The sequence below is a fragment of the Danio aesculapii genome, chromosome 7 (genome assembly GCF_903798145.1).
Source record: "Danio aesculapii chromosome 7, fDanAes4.1, whole genome shotgun sequence".
NCBI lineage: Eukaryota > Metazoa > Chordata > Actinopteri > Cypriniformes > Danionidae > Danio > Danio aesculapii.
Genome location: NC_079441.1, coordinates 2,166,184 through 2,192,046, shown reverse-complemented (window position 1 = coordinate 2,192,046; position 25,863 = coordinate 2,166,184). Strand labels below are relative to the sequence as shown.

Sequence of the window (25,863 nt, the reverse complement as noted above, 5' to 3'; positions counted from 1 at the left end):
TCCTTTTACACATTCTACCTTACAAAAACAAATAAATAAATAAATAAATAAATAAATAAATAAATGTAGTTTTTAAATGAGTTGTGTCTTTTGTTTCGTCTCTATTTTTTTCTTAAACCCCAAAACAAAACAAAAAGCAACTAAAAACACAAAAGTAAAGTGTTTTATTTTAAATTAAATCTTTTCTACTTTTAAAAAGTAAAGTAAAAATAATAAATGGATTGTTTTTAAAAGTTTTTTTGGTTTTGTCTTTTTTCTTATATCACTCAATCTGCTTTTCTACTTTAAACTATTTATTTATTATTATTATTATTGTTTTGTTTCTAAATAAATTGTTTACTTTGTGTTTTGGCTTTTTTGATATGTCGCTCAATCTCCTTTTCTACCTTTTCTTTCTTTAAAAGAATAAATAAATAAATACAAGTGAAAATGAATAGTTTTTTAAATAAATAGTTTCATTTGTGCGCTGTCTTTTTCATATATCACCTCCTTTTCTAATTTTTTTCTTCAAAACAAAAAACAATTAAAAATAATAAATAGTTTTGTTTTTGTTTCATCTCCTTCTATGTATTTTACCTTAACTAACTAACTAACAAGCAAACAAACAAACAAACAAACAAACAAATAAATAAATACATTTAGTTTTTAAATAAATTGTCATTTTTTTCTGTCTTTTTCATATATCACCTCCTTTTCTACATTTTTTTTCTTCAAACAAAAAACAATTAAAAATAATAACAGATGTTGCTGTTTTTTTCATTTCCTTTTATACATTTTATCTTAAAAAATAAAGAAATGTAGTTTTTAAATAAATTGTTAGTTTTTTTGTCTTTATATATATATATATATATATAAATAATCTTATATTTCTGTATATATTTTATATATATATATATATATATATATATATATATATATATATATATATATATATATATATATATATATATATATATATATATCATTCAATATTATTTTCAGTTATTTTTTTTTTTATCCCAAAACAAAAAACAAAAAAAAATTATTAAATATATTGTTTATTTCAAAATAAATAGTTTCTTAAACGACTAATAAAAATAATATATTGTTTTCATTTCGTCTTTTTGTCTTATAGTGTTACAAACCCCTGATGATAGTCTAGGGGATGGTGGGGTTTGACATTTATAGGTAATTAAAATATATTTATACAAACAGTGAATAAGTGCAAAAGACAACCAAAATAATACCAAAATTGTGATTTTATTTATAATAATCAAAATGAACAAAAACAACGAATTAATCAAAATAGAGAAAAAGTAAGGCCAAAAATATACTATTTACGATATATACAACACTGAAACAAAGATGGGGGAAAAACAAGAAAGCTGACAGTAGGGACACGGGCGGGGTTAAAGAAATGAAAAGAACAAAAACCAAACTAAATCTAACTCCCCAGAAGCATCTAACTAACTAACTAACTATGTGAAAACAAAATAATTAACACGCCAAGAGTCCTCCGAGTCCTGACTGTCTACTCTATCTATCCAAAAAGTACAAGGAGTGGCGCTCGCCCCTAACCTAATGTACTATACAGAAGAGTAGTCCTAAGTGTTGCAAAATTTATGTCACGTGACCTTCTTACCTGTCTGCTTCATCCAAGCCTCGTAAACAACATAAACTGAGAAATGAAATGATATACGGTTAACGTGCACACAGAAACAGGCAACAACAAAATACACAGTTAGACGGGGTTCTTTCGTTAACGTAACGCAATAAACACAAACAAGAGGAAAAAAGAAATGGGAAGGGGCTGTGAGTAGGGATGGCTGACGTGAAACTGATGTTTCAACACAGTGTCGAGATCCTGAAGCGCTAGTGTTTCGAAACACTGCACCAAAGCACGATCTGAAACACCCAGGTCACATGACTGAAGTGTTTCAAAACACCTGGTCACGTGACTAAAGCGATTCAAAGCATCGATCAGTTCAGAAGCGCTTTGAGACCTAGCGAATCTGCGCTTAACTGACAGGGTCAATAACATTTCTGTCTCATATAGCCTAGTGGACCGTGTGTGTGCGCTTGTTACTGAGCTTAAAATGACTTTTGGGTTCGAATCCTGACTTGTACAAATACTCCAAAATCATGATTTTCTGTATTTTAGTAATGTTACTGATTTATAGTGTAGTCTAGATAGGATACAGCTGCAGATACGCCATCAATTTAGCATCATTTTTGTAACACTGTAAAACAATAATGAATATTTTACAGTACTGTGTGATGGTTGGGTTTTGGGTAGATGTTAATAAAATACAATGGGAAATGTAATGAATAATATAAATAATTCCTGTTCTGGCCACAATCATGTCTGATCTAGCAACAACCCTGTTTTATGACCAAAACAAGACATATTTATTTACAAAGTGTTTATTCAGATGTCAGACCAATGTTTAAACAGAACAATACAGGAACAGAGCGTTTCAAAATAGCTTTATCAGTCTGGATTCGAACCCAGTATCCCCACACGGCAGTCAGGAACCCTAACCGCTCCACTAAATCACTGGCAGATCCAACTCTACAAATTGGGCTTTAATACCTCAATTTGCTCAACTGTTCTTTGCTGAAGCTGTTTCAGTGCAATACATAAAATGACCACTTGGCGTCACCGTAGAGTGGGGTTTCGAAACGATTCGAAGCTTCGACACATTTGCTTCGACTGTTTCAGTGTTTCATGAAGCCTCGCTTTGCCCACCACTAGCTGGTTAGTGGTCTGGCGCGTGCTTTTATGATGGGTGGTCTTTGCTTATTGGATGTGATGTAAGTATGACGTAACGGGGAGGAAATGATGGACAGCTGAATAGACCAATGAACGCAACCTGAGAATAATGAAAGCAGATACGGGAGAACAGAGAGAGAGAGAAAAAACACAAATAACACAAATATGTGACAATAGCGCTCTTTTCTACTTTAAAAGTAATAATAAGTAAATAAATTGTTTAGTTTTTAATTAAATAGTTTTGTCTTTTTTCATAAATCACCTCTATCTATTGTAAATCTTCATCTGATTTGACTGCTGGACTGCACCATTATTGGGAGTGGGGGGACAAATTTTGACAAATTTTACATTTTATATGTTACATCCTCACCGTACAGTGTATATAATATAAAACATTGTTATATATAATGTATAGATATAATTTATACTTATATGCATTTATTGGAGAATTCTTTAGGCCTTATTAGTGGCTACTTACCTCTCTTATTTGTTAAATCCACCCCTGCCATCAGTTAATATATGTATACATAAAGTTTTATTATAGCCAAAGTTCTTGACAGTTTGGCGCCATCTTGTGACTGAATAGTATGCATGTTAGTGTATACTCCATTCAGCTGTTTGTTGACCAATCTTCTGTCCACAAGCTTTACATTTCATTAAAGAGTAAATTATTACAGCTCAGATTAATCTTTTGTGTCTAATATATATATATGATAACATTATTTTCTCATCCTAGAACTCGTCAGTAACCAAGTCATTAGTGAATAATGACAGCAAACAGGTGAGGCTTACTGAAGTAGTTAACAATATAAGCAGCATTGCTGTGTTTTCCAGACTAAAATAGCTCATAATCGTTATTTTATTTATTAATCCACATACATCCAACTTGCTTGCATACTTTATTCTCTAATAATGTACAATTCACGCTATTAACAGCATTAATAAGACTTTTAGCTCAATAAACTATCGATTAGCTGCTTAAAATAGTTAGTAAAGTAGTAGTTGGGTTTAGGATTAGGGGTGTAGAATAAGATCATACTTTATAAGTGCTAATAAACAGTTAATATCTTAACAATAGGCAGGTAATACGCCAATAGTTAATGGTGTGAATTGTAACTTAAAATAGTTGCAAAAGACTTCATGGCAACTGCAGCCTGATGCTGTGTTCACAGCAGACGCAGAACACGCGGATAAATCACGCTATTCGCGCGTAAATAGACGCATGAGCATTTGAGTTTACTCGCTTCGACCTCCAAAAGACTACGTAGAATAGTTCAGACTGCTGAGCGAATCACTGGTACAACCCTTCCTACTCCCCAAGAACTGTACTTATCCAGAGCGAGCAGAAGGGCTGCCAAAATCACTCTGGACCCCTCACACCCAGCACACTGCCTCTTTGAACTTTTACCTTCTGGTCGACGCTACAGAGCACTGCGCACCAGAACAGCCCGACACAGAAACAGTTTCTTCCCTCAGGCAATCCATCTCATGAACACTTGATGATAATTGTGGAACCAACATCACCTCTTGCTATACACTTTTATACACATATACACTTATTTAACCACACACTTTGCATGCCAATTTGCACATAACAGCTGCACATATAACGTTGTATATAGTAATAAACATGTACATACACTTGTCAATCTGTATATTTGCATTCACTACTTACTTCTATTTTTAAAAATATATTTATAATCTGTTTTTGTCCTGTCTCTGTAATCCTGTTGCACTGTAGAAGCTCTGTCACCAAAACAAATTCCTCGTATGTGTGAACATACCTGGCAATAAAGCTCTTTCTGATTCATTCGCGCGTCAATATCCGCTTCATTCGTGCATCCAATCCACTTCATTTGTGCATCAAACTTCAGAACAGATGCGGATTCGCGTCATGGGCAGGGCTTCTGTCTTCCTGGTGACTGTAGCTTCATTGCTTAATGGCTAGCATGCATTTTATTGAGAAAATCCGATTCGTTTGGAGCCGTGTCTGAGTCCAATAGATCCTTCAGAGGTGCAGCAGCTCTGTGAGCTCAAAAACTCCTCCAGAAACTCAGCCTGGATGATGGAGGCTTTCAGCGGTGCTTCTGACTGAGCCAAGCCCAGATTGATAAGCTATTGTCGGTGTAGGCAGGAGGATTTCCCCCGGGACACCAACAACAGGTGCTACATCACAATCACGCCCCCACATGAGCAAGCTCCTGATTGGTTGACGCGGCATGATTGTCTGCTAAATTTCAGATTTTCGAACTCGAGCGATTCGCACATTAAACGCTCAATTCGCGCCGCGCCATGCAGTTCTCGTCATTCGCGCCGCGCCATTCGCACAATTCGCGTCATTTGTGCTGAGCCATTTGTGCGTATCGCGCCGCAGGATGTCTATTGGCATCTTTGCATTGACTTAACAATTAAATCACTCGCGCTTGACGCGTCCTCCGCAGCATAAGACCGGAGACTCACTGAAGCTAGGCAGGGCTGAGCCTGGTCAGTAGCTGGATGGGAGACCACATGAGAACACTAGGTTGCTGTTGGAAGTGGTGTTAGTAAAGCCAGCAGGGGGCGCTCAACCTGCAGTCTGTGTAAAACTGAGACCCAGTAAAGTAAAGTGAAGGGGACACTATACTGTCAGTGAGCGCCATCTTTTTAGATGAGATGTTAAACGGAGGTCGTGACTCTCTGTGCTCATTAATAATCCAAGGGCACTTCTGGTAAAGAGTAGGGTGTAACCCCGGTGTCCTGGCCAAAGTCCCTCTCGGTCCTTCCCCATCATGGCCTCCCAATCATCCCCATCCACTGAATTGGCTCTATCACAGTCTCTCCAATCCACCTATAGCTGGTGTGTTGTAAAGCACTGGCGCTGTTCTCCTGTGGCTCCCGTCGCATCATCCAGGTGAATGCTGCACACTGGTGGTGGTGTGGAGAGACCCCTTTCATGATTGTGAAGCACTTTGGGTGTATGAATACAGATTATATTACATCACTTTAAAAAAAATACATACAGTCTATTGTCATCATCTGCAGGTGGATGTAGAGCAGTGTTTCTTTCAGTGGGTCGCGGAGTGTGTGGTCAAAAAAACAACAAAAGTTTAATTTTTAACTTATTTTGCTTATACCGGACTTTTATTTTGAAATGCGTGTGTGACAACAGCACCGTTTGACATGTGAAATTTCATTTAATTGTAGCATCAAATATGTTAACGCGCAAGTACGACCCCGAATATGAAAAGTATGGATTTACATATATTGACGTCAATAAAGGCTTAAAATCTCAGTGTGTCATATGTAGTGAGGTGCTCTTACAGGAGAGCCTGAAACCTTCTACATTAACACGACATTTAGAAACCAAACATCCTGGTTGCAAGGACAAACCTGTGGACTATTTTCAAAGACGACTCCAAGAGCTGAGGGCATCACAAAAGTGTGTACATTTTGTTAAATGACAGCATTAAAATATAGTTTATTTGTAAGTCTTGGTGATTTTCTTATCATTTATCTGTCACTGCTTGTGTTTATTAACAAATTAATACAAATTAATTATAATTCCTAAAATTATATTATAGTTTCCTAAAAATTTGGGTCGCGGCTTGATGACCATGTGAAAATGTGGGTCACATGACCAAACCAGTTGAGAACCACTGATGTAGAGCATTAATAGAGTTTCTTTGAGGAAAAGCAGGTTTATCTCATGGAGTTGTTTGGTGTGTGTGTTTTAAAGACAGTGATGTGAATAAAAGTCTACGATTGATGATACTTCATGGATTTTGTGTTATCAAAGATGTAAATACGAGTGTGAAAGTGTGTTTGTGGTCGTGTTGCAGGAATCATCTGTGTGCACTTCCTCCTCCAGGCCTGAGGCGGCAGCGGAGAGCAGCAGAAACACTCCACACACACAGGTCTAAATATATCACACACCATAACTGAATGAAGACATTATTTTTTGTGTAGAAAGCGTACAAACTTTTGAGTCTGAGACAGAAGGGAGTGGAGGCTTTGGGACAAACTGCTTCCTCATTAACAGAGTGTTCTGTTGCTTAGTTTCGAGCCTGTCAATTATCTGCATGCATCGTCCACATGTCTGTCATGTTTAGATCCTCTGCGTTTGCTCCGAGTCATTAATTACGGTGGTCAGGAAGTGCAAAACAATATTACAAAGTGTGAAACACTTTTACAAAGCTCGAGACAAAAATACATTTTGAAAAACATTTTTACCAATCATAAGACACAATTACACAGGAAAAACTATTTTACCAAGGACCAAACAAATTTACATTTCAGAAAAAACAAAACGCAAAACACTTTTACAAGTCCCGAAACAAATTTACAATGACAGATTCCTTACGGAAAGGGAATGTCCCACACACCGGGAGTGACGTAGAATGTACCACACACCGGAAGTGACGTAGAATGTACCACACACCGGGAGTGACGTAGAATGTACCACACACCGGAAGTGACGTAGAATGTACCACACACCGGGAGTGACGTAGAATGTACCACACACCGGGAGTGACGTAGAATGTACCACACACCGGGAGTGACGTAGAATGTACCACACACCGGGAGTGACGTAGAATATACCAATCACCGGAAGTGACGTAGAATGTACCACACACCGGGAGTGACGTAGAATATACCAATCACCGGAAGTGACGTAGAATGTACCACACACCGGAAGTGACGTGGAATGTACCACACACCGGAAGTGACGTGGAATGTACCACACACCGGAAGTGACGTGGAATGTACCACACACCGGGAGTGACGTAGAATGTACCACACACCGGAAGTGACGTAGAATGTACCACACACCGGGAGTGACGTAGAATGTACCACACACCGGAAGTGACGTAGAATGTACCACACACCGGAAGTGACGTAGAATGTACCACACACCGGAAGTGACGTAGAATGTACCAATCACCGGAAGTGACGTAGAATGTACCACACACCGGGAGTGACGTAGAATATACCAATCACCGGAAGTGACGTAGAATGTACCACACACCGGAAGTGACGTAGAATGTACCACACACCGGAAGTGACGTAGAATGTACCACACACCGGGAGTGACGTAGAATATACCAATCACCGGAAGTGACGTAGAATGTACCACACACCGGAAGTGACGTAGAATGTACCACACACCGGAAGTGACGTATAATATACCACACACCAAAAGTGACGTAGAATGTACCACACACCGGGAGTGACGGAGAATGTACCACACACCGGGAGTGACGGAGAATGTACCACACACCGGAAGTGACGTAGAATGTACCACACACCGGAAGTGACGTAGAATGTACCACACATCGGGAGTGACGTAGAATCTACCACACACCGGAAGTGACGTAGAATGTACCACACACCGGAAGTGACGTAGAATGTACCACACACCGGAAGTGACGTAGAATGTACCACACACCGGAAGTGACGTAGAATGTACCACACACCGGAAGTTACGTAGAATGTACCACACACCGGAAGTGACGTAGAATGTACCACACACCGGGAGTGACGTAGAATGTACCACACACCGGAAGTGACGTAGAATGTACCACACACCGGGAGTGACGTAGAATGTACCACACACCGGAAGTGACGTAGAATGTACCCCACACGGAAGTGACGTAGAATGTACCACACACCGGGTGTGACGTAGAATGTACCACACACCGGAAGTGACGTAGAATATACCACACACCGGGAGTGACGTAGAATGTACCACACACCGGGAGTGACGTAGAATGTACCACACACCGGGAGTGACGTAGAATGTACCACACACCGGGAGTGACGTAGAATGTACCACACGCCGGAAGTGACGTAGAATGTACCACACGCCAGAAGTGACGTAGAATATACCAATCACCGGAAGTGACGTAGAATGTACCACACACCGGAAGTGACGTGGAATGTACCACACACCGGAAGTGACGTGGAATGTACCACACACCGGAAGTGACGTAGAATGTACCAATCACCGGAAGTGACGTAGAATGTACCACACACCGGAAAACATCATCTCGTGTGTGTGACTTTGTAGACACAGGTTAACACGTCTACAACAATAAAAATCATGGGTTTATCAACTGCGATAAAACATGGTTTTGTCATTTAGAGCTATTCTGAGAAAATATCAGTGTGAGAGTATTGTAGAGACATGTAAACATGGAAACAATCACAGCATGACATATGTTGACTGATAAAGATATCGAAACCGGCCTCAGCATGTAGACCTGGATAACTCAGATAGATAGGCTGGTTGATACCTGCGCTGAACCTTTTGACAAGGGTTCGAATCCCGTTGATGACATGTCAATTATAATTATTTATTTACATTAACTTTGGTTATAAACTGTTCTGCTACACAAATGTTAAAATCAATAATGTTTACAATGACACCAGTAATAAGAGTCTTTATTTGGTATGGGCATGTTTTGTTGCTGTGAAAAAGTGACAAATCTGCAAACGTGAATTGTTTACATCACCAGTTAACACCAGTTAAACCGTAACACAGCTTCATTCAGTTTACTGTTAAGAGTCCTCAAGCAGATGTTTACACCGTGTACACTTACATTTAGTCATTTAGCAGACGCTTTTATTCAAAGCGACTTACAAATGAAGACAAGGAAGCAATTTACACAACTATAAGAGCAGCAGTGAACAAGTGCTATAGACAAGTTTCAGGTGTGTAAAGTGTAAAGAAGCAAAGCATTAGTAATGTGTTTTCTTTTTTTGAGAGAGAGTACAGTTACAGATTAGGAAGGAAAGTGGAGACTAAACAGTTGAGTTTTTAGTCGTTTCTTGAAGACAGCAAGTGGCTCTGCTGTTCTGATGTAGTAAAAAAAGTAAAAAACACCCAAAACTGCAGCGGCGGGGCGCGAAAAACGTCCGGCTCGACACACAAGCTCTTACAGTAACCAAGGAAACAGTGGCTAAAACTTTCTAGTACTAAACACAGAAAGCTGAAAACAATTTTAAATGTCCAACAACCAATACACAACCAGCTGAAAACAAGTCTAAGTGTTCTCTAACCAAACACAGCAACTGAATACAGGTCTAAATGTACTTACACGGTGTTGCTCTCGATGCTAAAGTGCTTCTCCTTTTTGACATCATGTCCAGGATTACAGCGTACGAGTGGCCCTCGTTAAAATATTGAACACATTGATGGAGTGATGCAGTATGTCTGGTGTTTCCGTCTGGTCCGCGTCCTTTATAAACTCCAAATACCGACCACACGTAAAGCAAAACCGCGTTAAGCTGCTCATGTGTTTGCTGCAAAACATCCCTCGACCGCAGTCCATGTTCGGTCACCATAGACTTTATATACACCATGTATTCCACAGCACAAATTTACTGCACTCACCACAACAACACTTTTCCCTGCCTCACTCCCGGTGTACGTTCCACCTCACTTCCAGTGTGTGGTACATTCCCTTTCCGTAAGGAATCTGTCATTGTAAATTTGTTTCGGGACTTGTAAAAGTGTTTTGCGTTTTGTTATTTTTTTCTGAAATGTAAATGTGTTTCCTCTATGGTAAAACTGTTTTTCCTGTGTAATTGTGTCTGATGATTGGTAAAAATGTTTTTCAAAATGTAAATTTGTCTCGAGCTTTGTAAAAGGGTTTCACACTTTGTAATATTGTTTTGCACTTCCCGACCACCATAATCAATGGCTTCATTAGATTAAGCTGTAGATTTTTTGTTGATGGTTTCTTCTTCATTTTAGGATCCTGGAATAATCATGGGAATGATTCAAAGACTGAACCCCTTCAGGTCTTCCTCACCGGTACACACATGCTCGCTCACACACTCGCACTCATACACAAACACACTTTTTCCCTCTCACACACACAGAAAGACTTTCACCCGAACACACACATTTACTCCACATTTAGGTGTGTGTCTGCTCTCAGCAGTATCGGTGTGTGTGTGTGTGTGTGTGTGTGTGTGTGCTCAGCAGTAAATGTTTGTCTGTTTCAGCATCTCTTCTTTTTTCTGTCTTTAGATCAGGAGCAGTGATGAGCCGAGGCTCTCTGCAGCACACCAGGTAACACACACACACACACACACACACAGCTCTGAGTAAGGTAACGCATCATCTTATTTCTGCTTATTGGTGAAGTGTTTTCTTACTTTGTGTTTCAGGATCACGGTGGGATGCCAGATCATCATCATCTGAAGTCCTCGTCTCAGGTATTACAGTGTGTGTGCTGATTCCAGATGTAGAGATAAACCGGCTAACAGTTGGAGATAAGCAGATATTGATTCAATTATGTGATGATTCAGATATTGATTCAATATGTGACTATTCAAAGATTGATTAAAAATGTAACTTAAAATATGTGATATTGATTCAACTATGATGATTCAAATATGTGATGATTCAAAGGAGATGATTCACATATTGATTCAGATATGTGATGATTCAAATATATGATGATTCAAATATGTGATGATTCAAACGTGATGATTCAGATATTGATTCAGATATGTGATGATTCAAATATTAATTCAAATATATGATGATTCAAATATGTGATGATTCAAACGTGATGATTCAGAGATGTGATGATTCAAATCTTAATTCAAAATATTCATTAAAATATGTGATGATTCAAATATTGATTCAAATGTTATGCATTATACATTAATTCAAATATTGATTCAAATATGTGATGATTCAAATATTATTCAAAATATGTGAAGATTCAGGTATGTGATGATGCAGATATTGATTCAACTATGATGATTGAAATATTTATTCAAATATGTGAGTCAGAAATTGATTTAAAAATGTGATGATTCATATATTGAATCAAATATGGGATGATTTAAAACATTGATTCAGTGTTGTGATTTGTTCATTTTTTCAAATATGATGATTCAGATATTGATTCGACTATGATGATTCAGACATTGATTCAAATATGTGATGATTCAGATATTCAGTCAAACATGTGATGGTTTAAATATTGATTCAGACATGTGATGATTCAAATATTAATTCAAAAATGGTGATTCAAAGATTGAGTCAAATATTTGAGGATTCAAATATTGATCAAAATATGTGATGATACAAAACATTGATTCAAATGTTATGAATTATACATTGATTCAAATATTGATTCAAATATGTGATGATTCAAGTATCGTTTCAAAATATGTGATGATTCAGATATTGATTCAACTATGAAGATTCAAATATTAATTCAAATATGTGATTACTGAAATGTATATTCAAATATGTGATTCAGATATTGATTTAAAAATGTGATGATTCATATATTGAATCAAATATAAGATGATTCAAATATGTGATGATTTAAAACATTGATTCAATGCTGTGATTTGTTTACTGTTTCAAATGTGAAGATTTAAATATGTGATGATTCAAATATGTGTTAAGATATTTTTTTTTCAAATATGTGATAATTCAGATATTGGTTCAAATATGTGATGATTCAGATATTGATTCAAATTTGATGATTCAAAAGTTGATTCAAATGTTATGAATTGTACATTGATTAAAATATTTGACAATTCAAATATGTGATGATTTAGATATTGATTTTAATGTGATGATTCAAATATTGATTCAAATATATGATTATGCAAATATTGATTCAAATATGTGATGATTCAAAACATTGATTCAAATGTTATGATTTGTTTAGTGATTCAAATATTTGATGATTCTCATGTGATGATTCAAATATTGATTCAAATATGTGATGATTCACATATGTGATTGATCAGATTTTGATTCAACTATATGGTGATTCATGTATGTAACTGTTCAAATATTGATTCATTGATGTGACCATTTAAATGTGATGATATTTAAGATATTTAAGATATTTAAGATATTGATTCATATATGTTCAGAGTATGCAACATTTGGGTCATACAGTACTTCCTCATTAATGAAATATCCTGCTGCTTAGCTACATGTCCTGTCAATCCTCTCATCACATCATCCACATTTCATCCATAATTAATGTTAAAAATGTTAATTGTGAATCATGAGTTCACTGAATCATAAAATCCTTACTTTTGATTCATTTCATTTTCACATCAGTTTAAACACTAGAGTAGAGTCGAGTGTTCTGAGTGTGTTTGTGTACTCTGACTGATAGTTTACTGTCTAATTATTGTGTAAGTGTTTTGATAAAATAATAATAAAGTTAGTGCTGATGTTGACTGAGGAAAGGATGAGCTATGTACAAACACTAAACATGATTTATAGCTCTCCGTCTGTCTGTCTGGATGTTTAAGTACATGCACTTAAAGAGGTGTTGTACTGTAGGTTAAATATGCAGTTTGTCAGAGAAGACACGAGTGTGTGTTTGTGTTTAAAAGACTCTGCTGACAGACTGTAAACTATGAGCGTCTGACATTTACACTGGTTTCAGGTGCAAACAAAACATGTTGACTTGCTCATGGTGATTGCTCAGCATTGCTTCAGAAATTGATTCAAATATGTGATGATTCAGATATTGATTCAGTAATGACGATTCAAATACTGTATATGACGATTCAAATATTTATTCAAATAAGATATGATTTAAATATTGATTCAACTTTGTGACGATTCACAAATGTGATGATTCAGATATTGTTTCAAATATATGATGATTCAAATATAATATGATTTGAATGTTGATTTAATTAAGATATGATTTAATATTGATTAAAATATGTGATGATTCCGATATTGACTCAGACATAATGATTCAAATGTTGATTTAATTAAGATATGATTTAATATTGATTCAAATATGTGACGATTCAAATATTGATTCAAACATAATGATTTAAATATTGATTTAATAAAGATATGATTTAAATATTGATTCAAATATGTGATGATTCCAATATTGACTCAGACATAATGATTTAATTATTGATTTGATTAAGATATGATTTAATATTGATTCAAATATGTGACGATTCAAATATTGATTCAAACATAATGATTCAAATATTGATTTAAGTTATGATTTAATATTGATTCAAATATGTGATGATTCCGATATTGACTCAGAAATAATGATTCAAGTATTGATTTAATTAAGATATGATTTAAATATTGATTCAAATATGTGACGATTCAAATATTGATTCAAATATATTATGATTGAAATATTGATTTAATTAAGATATTATTCTATTATTGATTAAAATATATGTTGATTTAAATATTGATTTAATAAAGATATGATTTAATATTGATTCAAATATGGGATGATTCCAATATTGACTCAGACATAATGATTTAAATACTAATTTTGATTAAGATATGATTTAATATTGATTCAAATATGTGACGATTCAAATATTGATTCAAACATAATGATTCAAATATTGATTTAAGATATGATTTAATATTGATTCAAATATGTGATGATTCCGATTTGACTCAGAAATAATGATTCAAGTATTTATTTAATTAAGATATGATTTAATATTGATTCAAATATGTGACGATTCAAATATTGATTCAAACATAATGATTCAAATATTGATTTAAGATATGATTTAATATTGATTCAAATATGTGATGATTCCGATTTGACTCAGAAATAATGATTCAAGTATTGATTTAATTAAGATATGATTTAAATATTGATTCAAATATGTGACGATTCAAATAAAGATTCAAATATATTATGATTGAAATATTGATTTAATTAAGATATTATTCTAATATTGAATAAAATATATGTTGATTTAAATATTGATTTAGTTAAGACATGATTTAAGTATTGATTCAAATATATGTGACTATTCAGATATTGGTTTACTGTATTGTTTCAAATATGTGATGAGTCAAATATGTGACGATTCAAATATTGATTCAAATATGTGATGATTCAAATATTGATTCAAATATGTGATGAGTCAAATATGTGACAATTCAAATATTGAGTCAAATATGTGACGATTCAAATATTTGATGACTCAAATATGTGATGATTCAAATATTGATTCAAATAAGATATAATTTAAATATTGATTCAAATATGTGATGATTCAGATATTGGTTTACTGTATTGTTTCAAATATGTGATGAGTCAAATATGTGATGATTCAAATATTGATTCAAATATGTGATGATTCAAATATTGATTCATATATGTGATGAGTCAAATATGTGACAATTCAAATATTGAGTCAAATATGTGACGATTCAAATATTTGATGACTCAAATATGTGATGATTCAAATATTGATTCAAATAAGATATAATTTAAATATTGATTCAAATATGTGATGATTCAGATATTGGTTTACTGTATTGTTTCAAATATTTGATGATTCAGATATTAGTTTACTGTATTGATTGAAATATATGATGATTCAAATATTGATTAAAATAGGATATGATTTAAATATTGATTCAAATATGTGATGAGTCAAATATGTGGCGATTCAAATATGTGATGATTCAGATATTGGTTTACTGTATTGATTTAAATATATGATGACTCAAATATGTGACGATTCAAATATTGATTCAAATATGTGATGACTTAAATATGCGATAATTTAAATATGAGGTAATTCAAAATAGCTTTTAGGGTGTCTCGGAGTCGTATCTGAGTGTTTGAGCTGCACCATTTTACTACTGGGGTGCCTCAAGGCTCTGTTCTTGGGCAGCTTCTCTTCTCTATTTACGTGGCATTACTTGGGCCTGTCGTTCAGCAACATGGCCTTTTTTTAACATTGCTGTGATGATGACGCCCAACTGATTCCACTATTGCTCTACTGCAATTTACAGCTTCATGCCTTCAAAGTTTAAAGGACAAATGCAGCTGGAGCCGCTAATTCAGTCCTGTGAAAGTGTTATTGTTTTTCAAATATGCACCAAGAGCTACTCAACAGTGCAATATCCTATCATATATTTCTTCTGAACAAAGTCTTACTGGAATAAAAAATTAAATAAACTCTCTATATATGTATATATATATATAGATTTAAATCAGAGCAAATCTTCATATACTGAGCATATGTAGAGGAAGGGTGTAAACTGCAGTTTTTGTTGGAGTTTTCATGTCATTCTTTGCTGTGATTTCAGGCGTCTGATGGAGGAGAAACAACAGATGAAGCACAAACATCCATACAGGATGAGGACACACAGGTGTGTGTGTGTGTGTGTGTGTGTGTGTGTGTGTGTGTGTGCGTGTGTGTGCGTGTGTGCGTGCGTGTGTGCGTGCGTGCGTGCGTGCGTGCGTGCGTGCGTGCGTGCGTGCGTGCGTGCGTGCGTGCGTGCGTGCGTGTGTGTGTGTGTGTGTGTGTGTGTGTGTGTGAGACATATCAGGACACAAATGTATATGATGTCATGGATACATTACACAGGTATTACAGGAGAAGTTGTATATAAGGACTATAATTATAAGGACTATAATAGGACTGCATTCCTGATCTCCTCGTTTTGAAAAGGCTTATAATTCACACAGAATTATTTTCTTTCCAAAAGTAAAATTGCAGTTTCCCGTAAGGGAGGCGGATATAATATACAGTTTATACAGTATAAAAAACAATCACAGCATATGGATTTTTCCCCACTATGTGCAAAAACAAATGTGTGTGTGTGTGTGTGTGTGTGTGTGTGTGTGTGCGTGTGTGTGTGTGTTTGTTTCAGATCAGCTCTGATCTTCAGTCTCCTGAGTCAGATGCTGGAATGTGCAGTGAAGTGAGTCCTCTAGATGAAGAGGTGTGTTCAGATATTCACTCATTCACTCACTCATTAAGTCATTTGTTCACTCACTAACTCACTGACTCAATAAATCCTTCATTCATTAAATCATTCACTCACTCATTCATTCATTCACTCACTCATTAAATCATTTGTTCACTCACTGACTCAATAAATCCTTCATTCATTCAATCATTCACTCACTCACTCACTCATTCACTCACTCATTAAATCATTTGTTCACTCACTGACTCAATAAATCCTTCATTCATTCAATCATTCACTCACTTATTCATTCATTCACTCACTCATTAAATCATTTGTTCACTCACTGACTCAATAAATCCTTCATTCATTAAATCATTCACTCACTCACTCATTCACTCACTCATTAAATCATTTGTTCACTCACTAACTCACTGACTCAATAAATCCTTCATTCATTAAATCATTCACTCACTCATTCATTCATTCATTTACTTACTCATTAAATAATTTGTTCACTCACTGACTCAATAAATCCTTCATTCATTCAATCATTCACTCACTCATTCATTCATTCACTCACTCATTAAATCATTTGTTCACTCACTGACTCAATAAATCCTTCATTCATTAAATCATTCACTCACTCACTCATTCACTCACTCATTAAATCATTTGTTCACTCACTAACTCACTGACTCAATAAATCCTTCATTCATTAAATCATTCACTCACTCATTCATTCACTCATTCACACACTCATTAAATAATTTGTTCACTCACTGACTCAATAAATCCTTCATTCATTCAATCATTCACTCACTCATTCATTCATTCACTCACTCATTAAATCATTTGTTCACTCACTAACTCACTGACTCAATAAATCCTTCATTCATTAAATCATTCACTCACTCATTCATTCATTCATTCACTCACTCATTAAATAATTTGTTCACTCACTGACTCAATAAATCCTTCATTCATTCAATCATTCACTCACTCATTCATTCATTCACTCACTCATTAAATCATTTGTTCACTCACTGACTCAATAAATCCTTCATTCATTAAATCATTCACTCACTCACTCATTCACTCACTCATTAAATCATTTGTTCACTCACTAACTCACTGACTCAATAAATCCTTCATTCATTAAATCATTTACTCACTCATTCATTCATTCACTCACTCATTAAATAAGTTGTTCACTCCCTGACTCAATAAATCCTTCATTCATTAAATAATTCACTCACTCATTCATTCATTCACTCACTCATTAAATAAGTTGTTCACTCACTGACTCAATAAATCCTTAATTCATTAAATCATTCACTCACTCATTCATTCACTTACTCATTAAATCATTTGTTTACCCACTAACTCACTGACTCAATAAATCCTTTATTAAATCATTCACTTACTCATTCATTCATTCACTCACTCATTAAATAAGTTGTTCAATCACTGAATCAATAAATTCTTCATTCATTAAATCATTCACTCACTCATTCATTCACTCACTCATTAAATCATTTGTTCACTCACTAACTGACTGACTCAATAAATCCTTCGTTCATTAAATCATTCACTCACTCATTCATTCACTCACTCATTAAATAAGTTGTTCACTCACTGACTCAATAAATCCTTCAATCATCAAATCATTCACTCACTCATTCATTCACTCACTCATTAAATCATTTGTTCACTCACTAACTCACTGACTCAATAAATCCTTCATTCATTAAATCATTCATTCACTCACTCATTAAATAATTTGTTCACTCACTGACTCAATAAATCCTTCATTCATTAAATCATTCACTCACTCATTCATTCACTCACTCATTAAATCATTAATTCACTGCCTCGTTTGCTCACTCACTCATTCACTCACACTCATTCACTCACCCACTTATGTAGTCATTCGCTCACTCACTTAATAATTCATTTACTCACACATTAAATCATTAATTCACACACTCACATGTTCACTCATTCATTAGGCTCACTAAATCTTTTACTCATTCACTCAGTCGTTGAATCACTTCCTTACTCGTTCAGTCACTCACTCATTCATTCATTCATTCATTCATTCACTCACTGATTCACTCACTCATTCAATCACTTCCTCACTCATTTAATCACTCATTCCATTACTCACTCACTTATTCACTCAGATGAAGACAATCATGATTATAATGAGAGTTGTGTGTTCTTCATTGGCAGGATGAGGAGGGTCTGCTGGCCTGGTGGAGAACAGTGGAGGGTGATTTTGCTAATTCACTCCTGTTTTAATTCACTCCTGTTTTTCCTTTAATATTTTCTTTTGGGGAAAGTCTTTCCTATGTCCAACTATTTCTTAGTTTGGTTGCAATTATAGCAGTTTTTTTAAACAAATGTTTAAGTTCATTATTACTTGCCCCTTAAGAAATGATTTTTCTACTGAACAAACCACTGTTGTCCAATGGCTTTCCTAAATAAACTAGTTAGACCTTTAAATCACAGTAAGCTGAACACTAGTGTCTTGCAAAATAACTAGATTTTTAAAATACAGTTGAAGTTATTAACCCCCTTTGAATTGTTTTTCTTTTTTTAATATTTCCTAAATGATGTTTAACAGAGCAAGGAAATTTTCACAGTATGTCTGATAATATTTTTTCTTCTGGAGAAAGTCTTATTTGTTTTATTTCGGCTAGAATAAAAGCAGTTTTTAATAACAAAACATTTTAAGGTCAATATTATTAGCCCCTTTAAGCAATTTTTTTTGATAGTTTACAGAACAAACCATCGTTATACAATAACTTGCTTAATTACCCTAACCTGCCTAGTTACCCTAATTAACCTAGTTAAGCATTTAAATGTCACTTTAAGCTGTATAGAAGTGTCTTGAAGAATATCTAGTCTAATATTATTTACTGTCATCATGACAAAGAGAAAATAAATCAGTTATTAGAAATGAGTTATTAAAACTATTATGATTAGAGATGTGTTGAAGAAATCTGCTCTCCGTTAAACAGAAATTGGGGGAAAAAATAAACAGGGGGGCTAATAATTCTGACTTGATATGACTGTATAACTGTATATGCTGTCATCATGGCCGATGACCAAAAATTAAAACTATTGTGTTTATCATGTTGTATTGAAATAAATCTGTTAAACAACACTTAATCAAGTAACATTTCAGGAAGACTAATATTTTTGTCTTCAATGGTATATTTGAAGTTTAAAAAATGCATCTTTATTTTATTCCTCAGGTTGGAGTGAATGGAACGAGTCTAAACAGTTTAATGAGGAGGACGGAGAACGGTGAGACTGATTTACTTAATATTATTAATATATATTAAATATTTATTTTACATTTGTGATTACATTTTTTTTTAAAGAAAACTATTTTTTGCACAGTCTGCCCTTTAGGCCTCGGACCTGTCTCTCTGTGCCCATAAAGAGGTGGCAAGAGGCATGGGCCACTTTATAGTGGCGATGTAGGAGCATTTGTTGCTAAATCAGTCTGATATCAAGGAAGAGGACAAATGCCTCTTACTTGACGGCTCCATATCGCACACTGGACTCTTTGGTGACTCAGTTGATTAGAGTTGCCAAATCAACAGGCAAAAAAGGTGGTCAGGCTCCTACAGGAGCTTCCTCCCCGCGAGGTTGGACCATCCCCAGCTGCAAGCTGTTTTATCTGCTCAGCACAGAGCTGAGCAGAAAGAGTGCGCTGCGTTTCGTTAACCAAAACAAAAAGGTAGGGGGTGATGAAAAGCAACGCTCTCAGGAGACCAAGTCTGTTTCATACAGTACTCCACTGACCATCGTTGTAAAACATGGCTCGTGTAAGAAGTACTTACAGTAATAGGACTTTTGTGGAGAGCCAATTATCAGTACAGGATTCTTCCATTCAGCCTAGCACTCTCACCACGCACATTTACTGAGGTAGACGGCGTGGCACTAGTTCTGCTTTGGCTACAAGGGATTCATATTCTCAATTATCTCAACAACTGGCTCATCTTAGCCTAGTTGAGGGAGTTAGTGATTCAACATCGAGGTGTTGTTCTCACTCACATAGAGAAGTTGGGGCTGCAGCTAAACCTAAAGAAATAAATGCTTGTTCCAGTGCAGGGACCAATTTTAGTTGTATCATGTGACTCCACAACGATGCATGCATATCTGTCCCCTCCAGGAATCAAAGTTATTTGGTTAGTTGCAAAGGGAGTCAAGCTTGGCCAGGGAAGTTTCAGGAATTACTTTGTCTTCTTGTAGCCGCCTCAAATGTAGTGGTGACTTAAATTCAGGAGGTTTTATCTGAGGGGGAATCCATTCCCCATGATCAAGGTCTTGCAGTGTTGCCTATGAGCTTTGTCTATATGGAGGAAACCCTGGTTTCTGTCCTAGGGCACTGTGTTGGGAGCAGAGTTTCAGCGCACAGCACTGACAACAGATGCCTCATAAGAGGGTTGAGCAGTGACCCTGAGGGCCATTCCCACATCGGGACAATGGATGGACCACCATTTTCATTGGCATATAAATTGCTTTTAGATGCACCCATAAGTGGTGGCAGCCACTTGACAGAGATTTGGGAAGGCTGACATTGATCTATTTGTCTTTTAAGACACATTGCCCATTGTGGTTTTCCCTAACACATCCAGCACCATTAGGGGTGGATGCCAAAGTGCAGACATAGTAGAGGCTTTGTCTGTATGCATTTCCCCTGATTGTTCTGCTCCCAGGAGTACTGGAAAGGGTCAGTCAAGTGGGGCTTAACCTATTATTGTTGTCCCGTTATTGGCCCACACGAGTGTGGTTCTTAGACCTAATGTCTCTCCTCAACTGTTTCCCATGGGAGATTCTTGTCCGGAGAGACCTCTTGTCTAAGGCATGTAGTGCATCCCCACCCACCTAGACCTCAGAAAAGTTTCTGACCCTTAAGACGATCTTTCTGCTGGCCATTACATCCCTCAAGAAAGTAGGAGATTTACAACCACTAGCTCCCTCTTGTTTAGGATTCTAACCTGATATGGCGAGAGCGTTCCTGTACTCCAGGGGAGGATATGTTTCTAAGGTCTCCAATGAGGTGGTGTGACCTACAGTGCTGCAGGCCTTTAATCCTCCACCTTTTATTACACCAGATGAGAAGTGCCTAAATCTGTTTTGCCCAATGCAGTCTCTAGAAGCGTACGTACATCGCACATCTTGATGGCTTATTAAATTATACCATGTTTGGGATAGCGTTCCCATTGTGTCTCCTAAAGAGAGACTCAGCACAAGTTCCTTTAGAGGGAATGTCTCAAGTTATGCATGTTACCATTGTTCCCTGAAGGGAACAGGTGGCTGCTTCACTTTGCCTTACTTTTTCATGCCTGGTGCATTTTGTTTGAAAGGTTTTAAGCTGAAGCTTACTTTTCTACAACCCACCAATTGATTGATGGATTGGATTGATTTCACCTGTGCTTCAGGAGGATAGAAGAGAGAGATTGTTTTTTATTGTGTTTCCTAAAGAGAGACACAGCTTCTCATCCCCTTAAGACAACTATGGTTACATGAACAAAACACTTCCCTGTTTATTAATTTATTTATGAATAATACCAAACCTTAATATACTAAACATGTGTAGAAGAAGAGTGTAAACAGTGCATTTCTGGGCAGTTTTTACAGTACAGAGTTTTATACATATTTATCTCTCTCAGTGCTATCGAAGCAGCAGCTAACCGCGTCTTCATGGCGGCGAAGCTGTTTGTTCACCTGTTCCTCCAGCGGGAGGCATCGCTGCAGCAGCGGATCCAGGATCTGCGGGCGCTAGCGGATGCAGCAGACTCATTCCACAAGCGTACGGTGACTGCAAGTGTGGGAGGGGGGGTGGCGAGTGTCGCGGGCAGCATCACCACCATAACCGGGCTGGTCCTGGCTCCCTTTACCTTCGGCACCTCCCTGATCGTAACGGCGGTGGGCATAGGTGTGGCGACCGCCGGTGGAGTCACATCCGCCTCAGCCAACATCACAGACACTGTCCACTCCAACACCAACCGCAAGAAGGTGGAGAAGATGATCCAGGACTATCAGGGGGAAATACACGACATCAAAGAGTGCCTGGACTTCTTGCAGGTCAGAGGTCATTCTACATTCACACCGAATGCGTTTATCCAATGTGGTACTTTTTAAAATTGTTTTTCAATGTAAATGTGCTTGATGGACATGTGTGACTATTACACTCGCATCTCAAGTGTTTAAATAAATATAATAATAATGAAGTGAAACCAATTATTCACAAGGATTCATATTTATGGGGCTTTTGTGCAGGCCGGGATGGAGACTCTGGAGCAGTGGGACTTCGAGCAGTACGTGAACAGCATCTCCAGCAGGGCTCTGAACCAAAATGTGAAGCACGTGTTGAAGGAGGGCGGGAGAGCCGGAAAAGCTCTGCTGGTGAACACAGAGAGCCTGATAAACACGGTTCAGGTGCTGAGCGTAGCTGGAGGAGCGGCCAAAGCGGCGCAGGTCATCAGCCTCACCAGCGGGATCATGTCCGGACTCTTCCTAGCGCTCGACCTCTTCTTTCTGGCTCGCGGGTCTATGGAACTACGCAGCGGAGCCAAGACGGAGTTCGCCAAACGCATCCGAGAGGTGTGCGGAGAGTTGGAGGACGGCCTGACGGAGCTGCGCAGAATCCAGAGCCAGCTTGAGAAAACCATGAGTGGAGTGCAGATCCAGGAGGAGGATGACGAAGATGAGCAGTCAGAACTGAACACTGAGGAATGAACGGTATCACTTTAGTGCATCTCAATCAGATCTATTGTTTAGAAGTCAGTGCACTGATGAGGGAGTCAGACATTTTAAGGGCTGCATCAATTGCAGAATCTTCTCAGTGAGCTGAAACGTGTCCTGAAGGGCCCACAATCCACTGTAAAAATCAGCATCGATACACACTATGCACGCTTAATGGAAGTTCGGAAGTGCAAAACATGAATCAAGTGAACCATCATCAAACATAAAGACAAATGAGAGACGTTGTCATGAAAAGACATTATTTGTTTATATTTAACATAACATCACGATGCTAAATTTTGGTACCAACAGACACAGGGACACTGGAGCGTTTTAAAGCCACGAAGATCCGCTGGTCTGTTTATAAGCTGACATACGAGTGATCCGCTAATGAATTGACTGATCTTTAGGGCTTTAAAACACTCCAGTGCACACTCTGTGTCTGTAGTTACACTCAGTAAACAGCGGTGAGTTTAGTGAATTGATGATTGTCACCGCCAATCACAGTCATTTCTGTTGAGCACATGGACACAATGGCAAATCAATGGTGTTTAAGAACGCACTCAACAGCGCTCAAATGTTAGCGGGAAATAGACCTTTTTTTCAAGCTCAGTATCGATCAGTACCGAATTCTAGTATTGACAACACTAAGATAGACAGGTTGGTCACACTTTATTTCGATGGTCCGTTTGTTAAATTTAAGTTACATTGCTACTAATTCTCATTAGATTATAAGTAAACTGTTAGAATTAGTGTACGTTAACATGTACTTGCAAAGTTTCTTATAATCAGTTTCAAGCAGGGGCGTAGCGGACGGGGGGATACGTCCCCCTCACTTTTAGAGACAGACCATTTAGAAACAGGTGATTAATAATTATATGAACGTATGATCTCATACAGCCGTCCCCCCCCACTTTTAAAATGTCTGCTACACCCCTGGTTTCAAGAGTTCACCCTTTGCTGGTGATTGATTATAGAGTGTGTTTGGCATGCTGTCCCGGGAAAGAGCTCTGAGCTCATGTGATCCTCGAGCCCGGGGATCCTTCCCGTTGTAGGACGAGAGGAAAGCTTGAGCTCAGGTAGGTCTCGAGAACTCCCCTGCTTGTTATGGCAACAGCAGATATACTGCTGATTAGGTGCTCTTCTATGGTGTCATTTTGGTTTGGTCAATTTACTTATGTCACATGTCTTGCCTGTGGGAGGAAACTGGGTAGCCCGGGGGAAACCCACACAAGCACGGGGAGAACGTGTAAACTTCACACAGAAATGTCAACTTGGCCAGGTAAAGACTTGACCCAGTGACATTCTTGCTGTGAGGCAACAGTGCGAACCACTGGGCCACCGTGTCGCCCTGTCAAGGGAAACGGGGGAGGAGTAGGGGTGGAAGGGGGGCATTCTTCAACCCGGAGATGGCTAAGGTAAGACGCTCTGGTTATTTATAGTGAGTTAGGCTTCGTCTGATTGGTGCATCATAAATTAGCTAATGCGGGACTGACTGCACTAAATCATAAGCATGAGCTCCTCTCGAAATTAGTTTATAAATAAACTTCATTAAATGTCTGTTGAAGGAGCAGTATCAGCAGATATTAAGCAGACAGTCTACTAATACTCAAATAGACCGTCAAAATAAAGTGTTACCGACAGGTTAGCAAACATTCACACAAAAGTCTAGCAAACATTTATAATTGTTTAATGGTTGAAATGAAACAAACAAATTGTTTAACTATATTTAGAGCTCAAAACTGAGGAATGAACGGGATCACTTTGAGTGCGTCTCAGTCAGCTCTTTTGTGCAGTAGTCAGTGCATTGATCAGGTTGTTTTTGTGCTGCCTCAATCACAAAATTCGTACAGTGCACTGAAACATTCACACCTTAAAAATTCCCACAATGTAATGAAAACGGATTTCACATTCACAAAAGATGAATCATGTGAATCAAATCATCAAACATCTCAACAAACGAGAGACATATTTATAAAAATAGTTTTTAATCTTTTCCCAATATTTCCCAAATGATGTTTAACAGAGCAAGGAAATTTTCACAGTATGTCTGATTATATTTTTTTTCTGGAGAAAGTCTTATTTGTTTTATTTCAGCTAGAATAAAAGCAATTTTAGATTATTTAAAAAACATTTTAAGGTCAAAATTATTAGCCCCCTTAAGCTATATATATTTTCCCCCGATAGTCTCCAGAACAAACCATCATTACACAATAACTTGCCTAATTACCCTAACCTGCCTAGTTAACCTAATTAACCTGGTTAAGCCTTTAAACGTCACTTTAAGCTGTATAGAAGTGTCTTGAAGAATATCTAGTCTAATATTATTTACTGTCATCATGACAAAGAGAAAATAAATCAGTTATTAGAGATGAGTTATTAAAACTATTATGATTAGAAATGTGTTGGAGAAATCTGCTCTCTGTTAAACAGAAATTGGGAAAAAAATAAACAGGGGGGCTAATAATTCTGACTTCAAATATATATATATATATATATATACATAAACATAGCTAAACAGGTTAGGAACTATCTAGCAAACATTTATAACAAATTATTTAACTATAATGGGGTTTTAAAATCATATGAAAAATATTATTTGTTAATAAATTCCAGTTTCTAGATGTACAATGAGGCTTTCCCACTCAGT

At 36.8% G+C, this 25,863-nt stretch overlaps 1 protein-coding gene across 3 annotated transcripts in view; it reads left to right on the top strand.

The window, feature by feature from the left end:
- apold1b (apolipoprotein L domain containing 1b) overlaps positions 1-25,080 on the top strand; it is a 31,456-nt gene extending 6,376 nt beyond the window's left edge. For 2 of the 3 annotated variants that reach the window (XM_056460867.1, XM_056460866.1), the window contains exons 3-12: positions 6,571-6,645; positions 10,488-10,547; positions 10,767-10,808; positions 10,907-10,954; positions 15,840-15,902; positions 16,407-16,478; positions 18,681-18,720; positions 19,709-19,760; positions 22,139-22,553; positions 22,749-25,080. In XM_056460867.1, the coding sequence (XP_056316842.1) occupies positions 6,571-6,645; positions 10,488-10,547; positions 10,767-10,808; positions 10,907-10,954; positions 15,840-15,902; positions 16,407-16,478; positions 18,681-18,720; positions 19,709-19,760; positions 22,139-22,553; positions 22,749-23,207 (1,326 nt within the window). In that variant the 3' untranslated portion in view covers positions 23,208-25,080. Of the gene's footprint in view, positions 1-6,570; positions 6,646-10,486; positions 10,548-10,766; positions 10,809-10,906; positions 10,955-15,839; positions 15,903-16,406; positions 16,479-18,680; positions 18,721-19,708; positions 19,761-22,138; positions 22,554-22,748 lie in introns of all 3 variants that reach the window. The other variant, XM_056460868.1, reaches the window with a different exon arrangement.
- Positions 25,081-25,863: the final 783 nt, after the last annotated feature.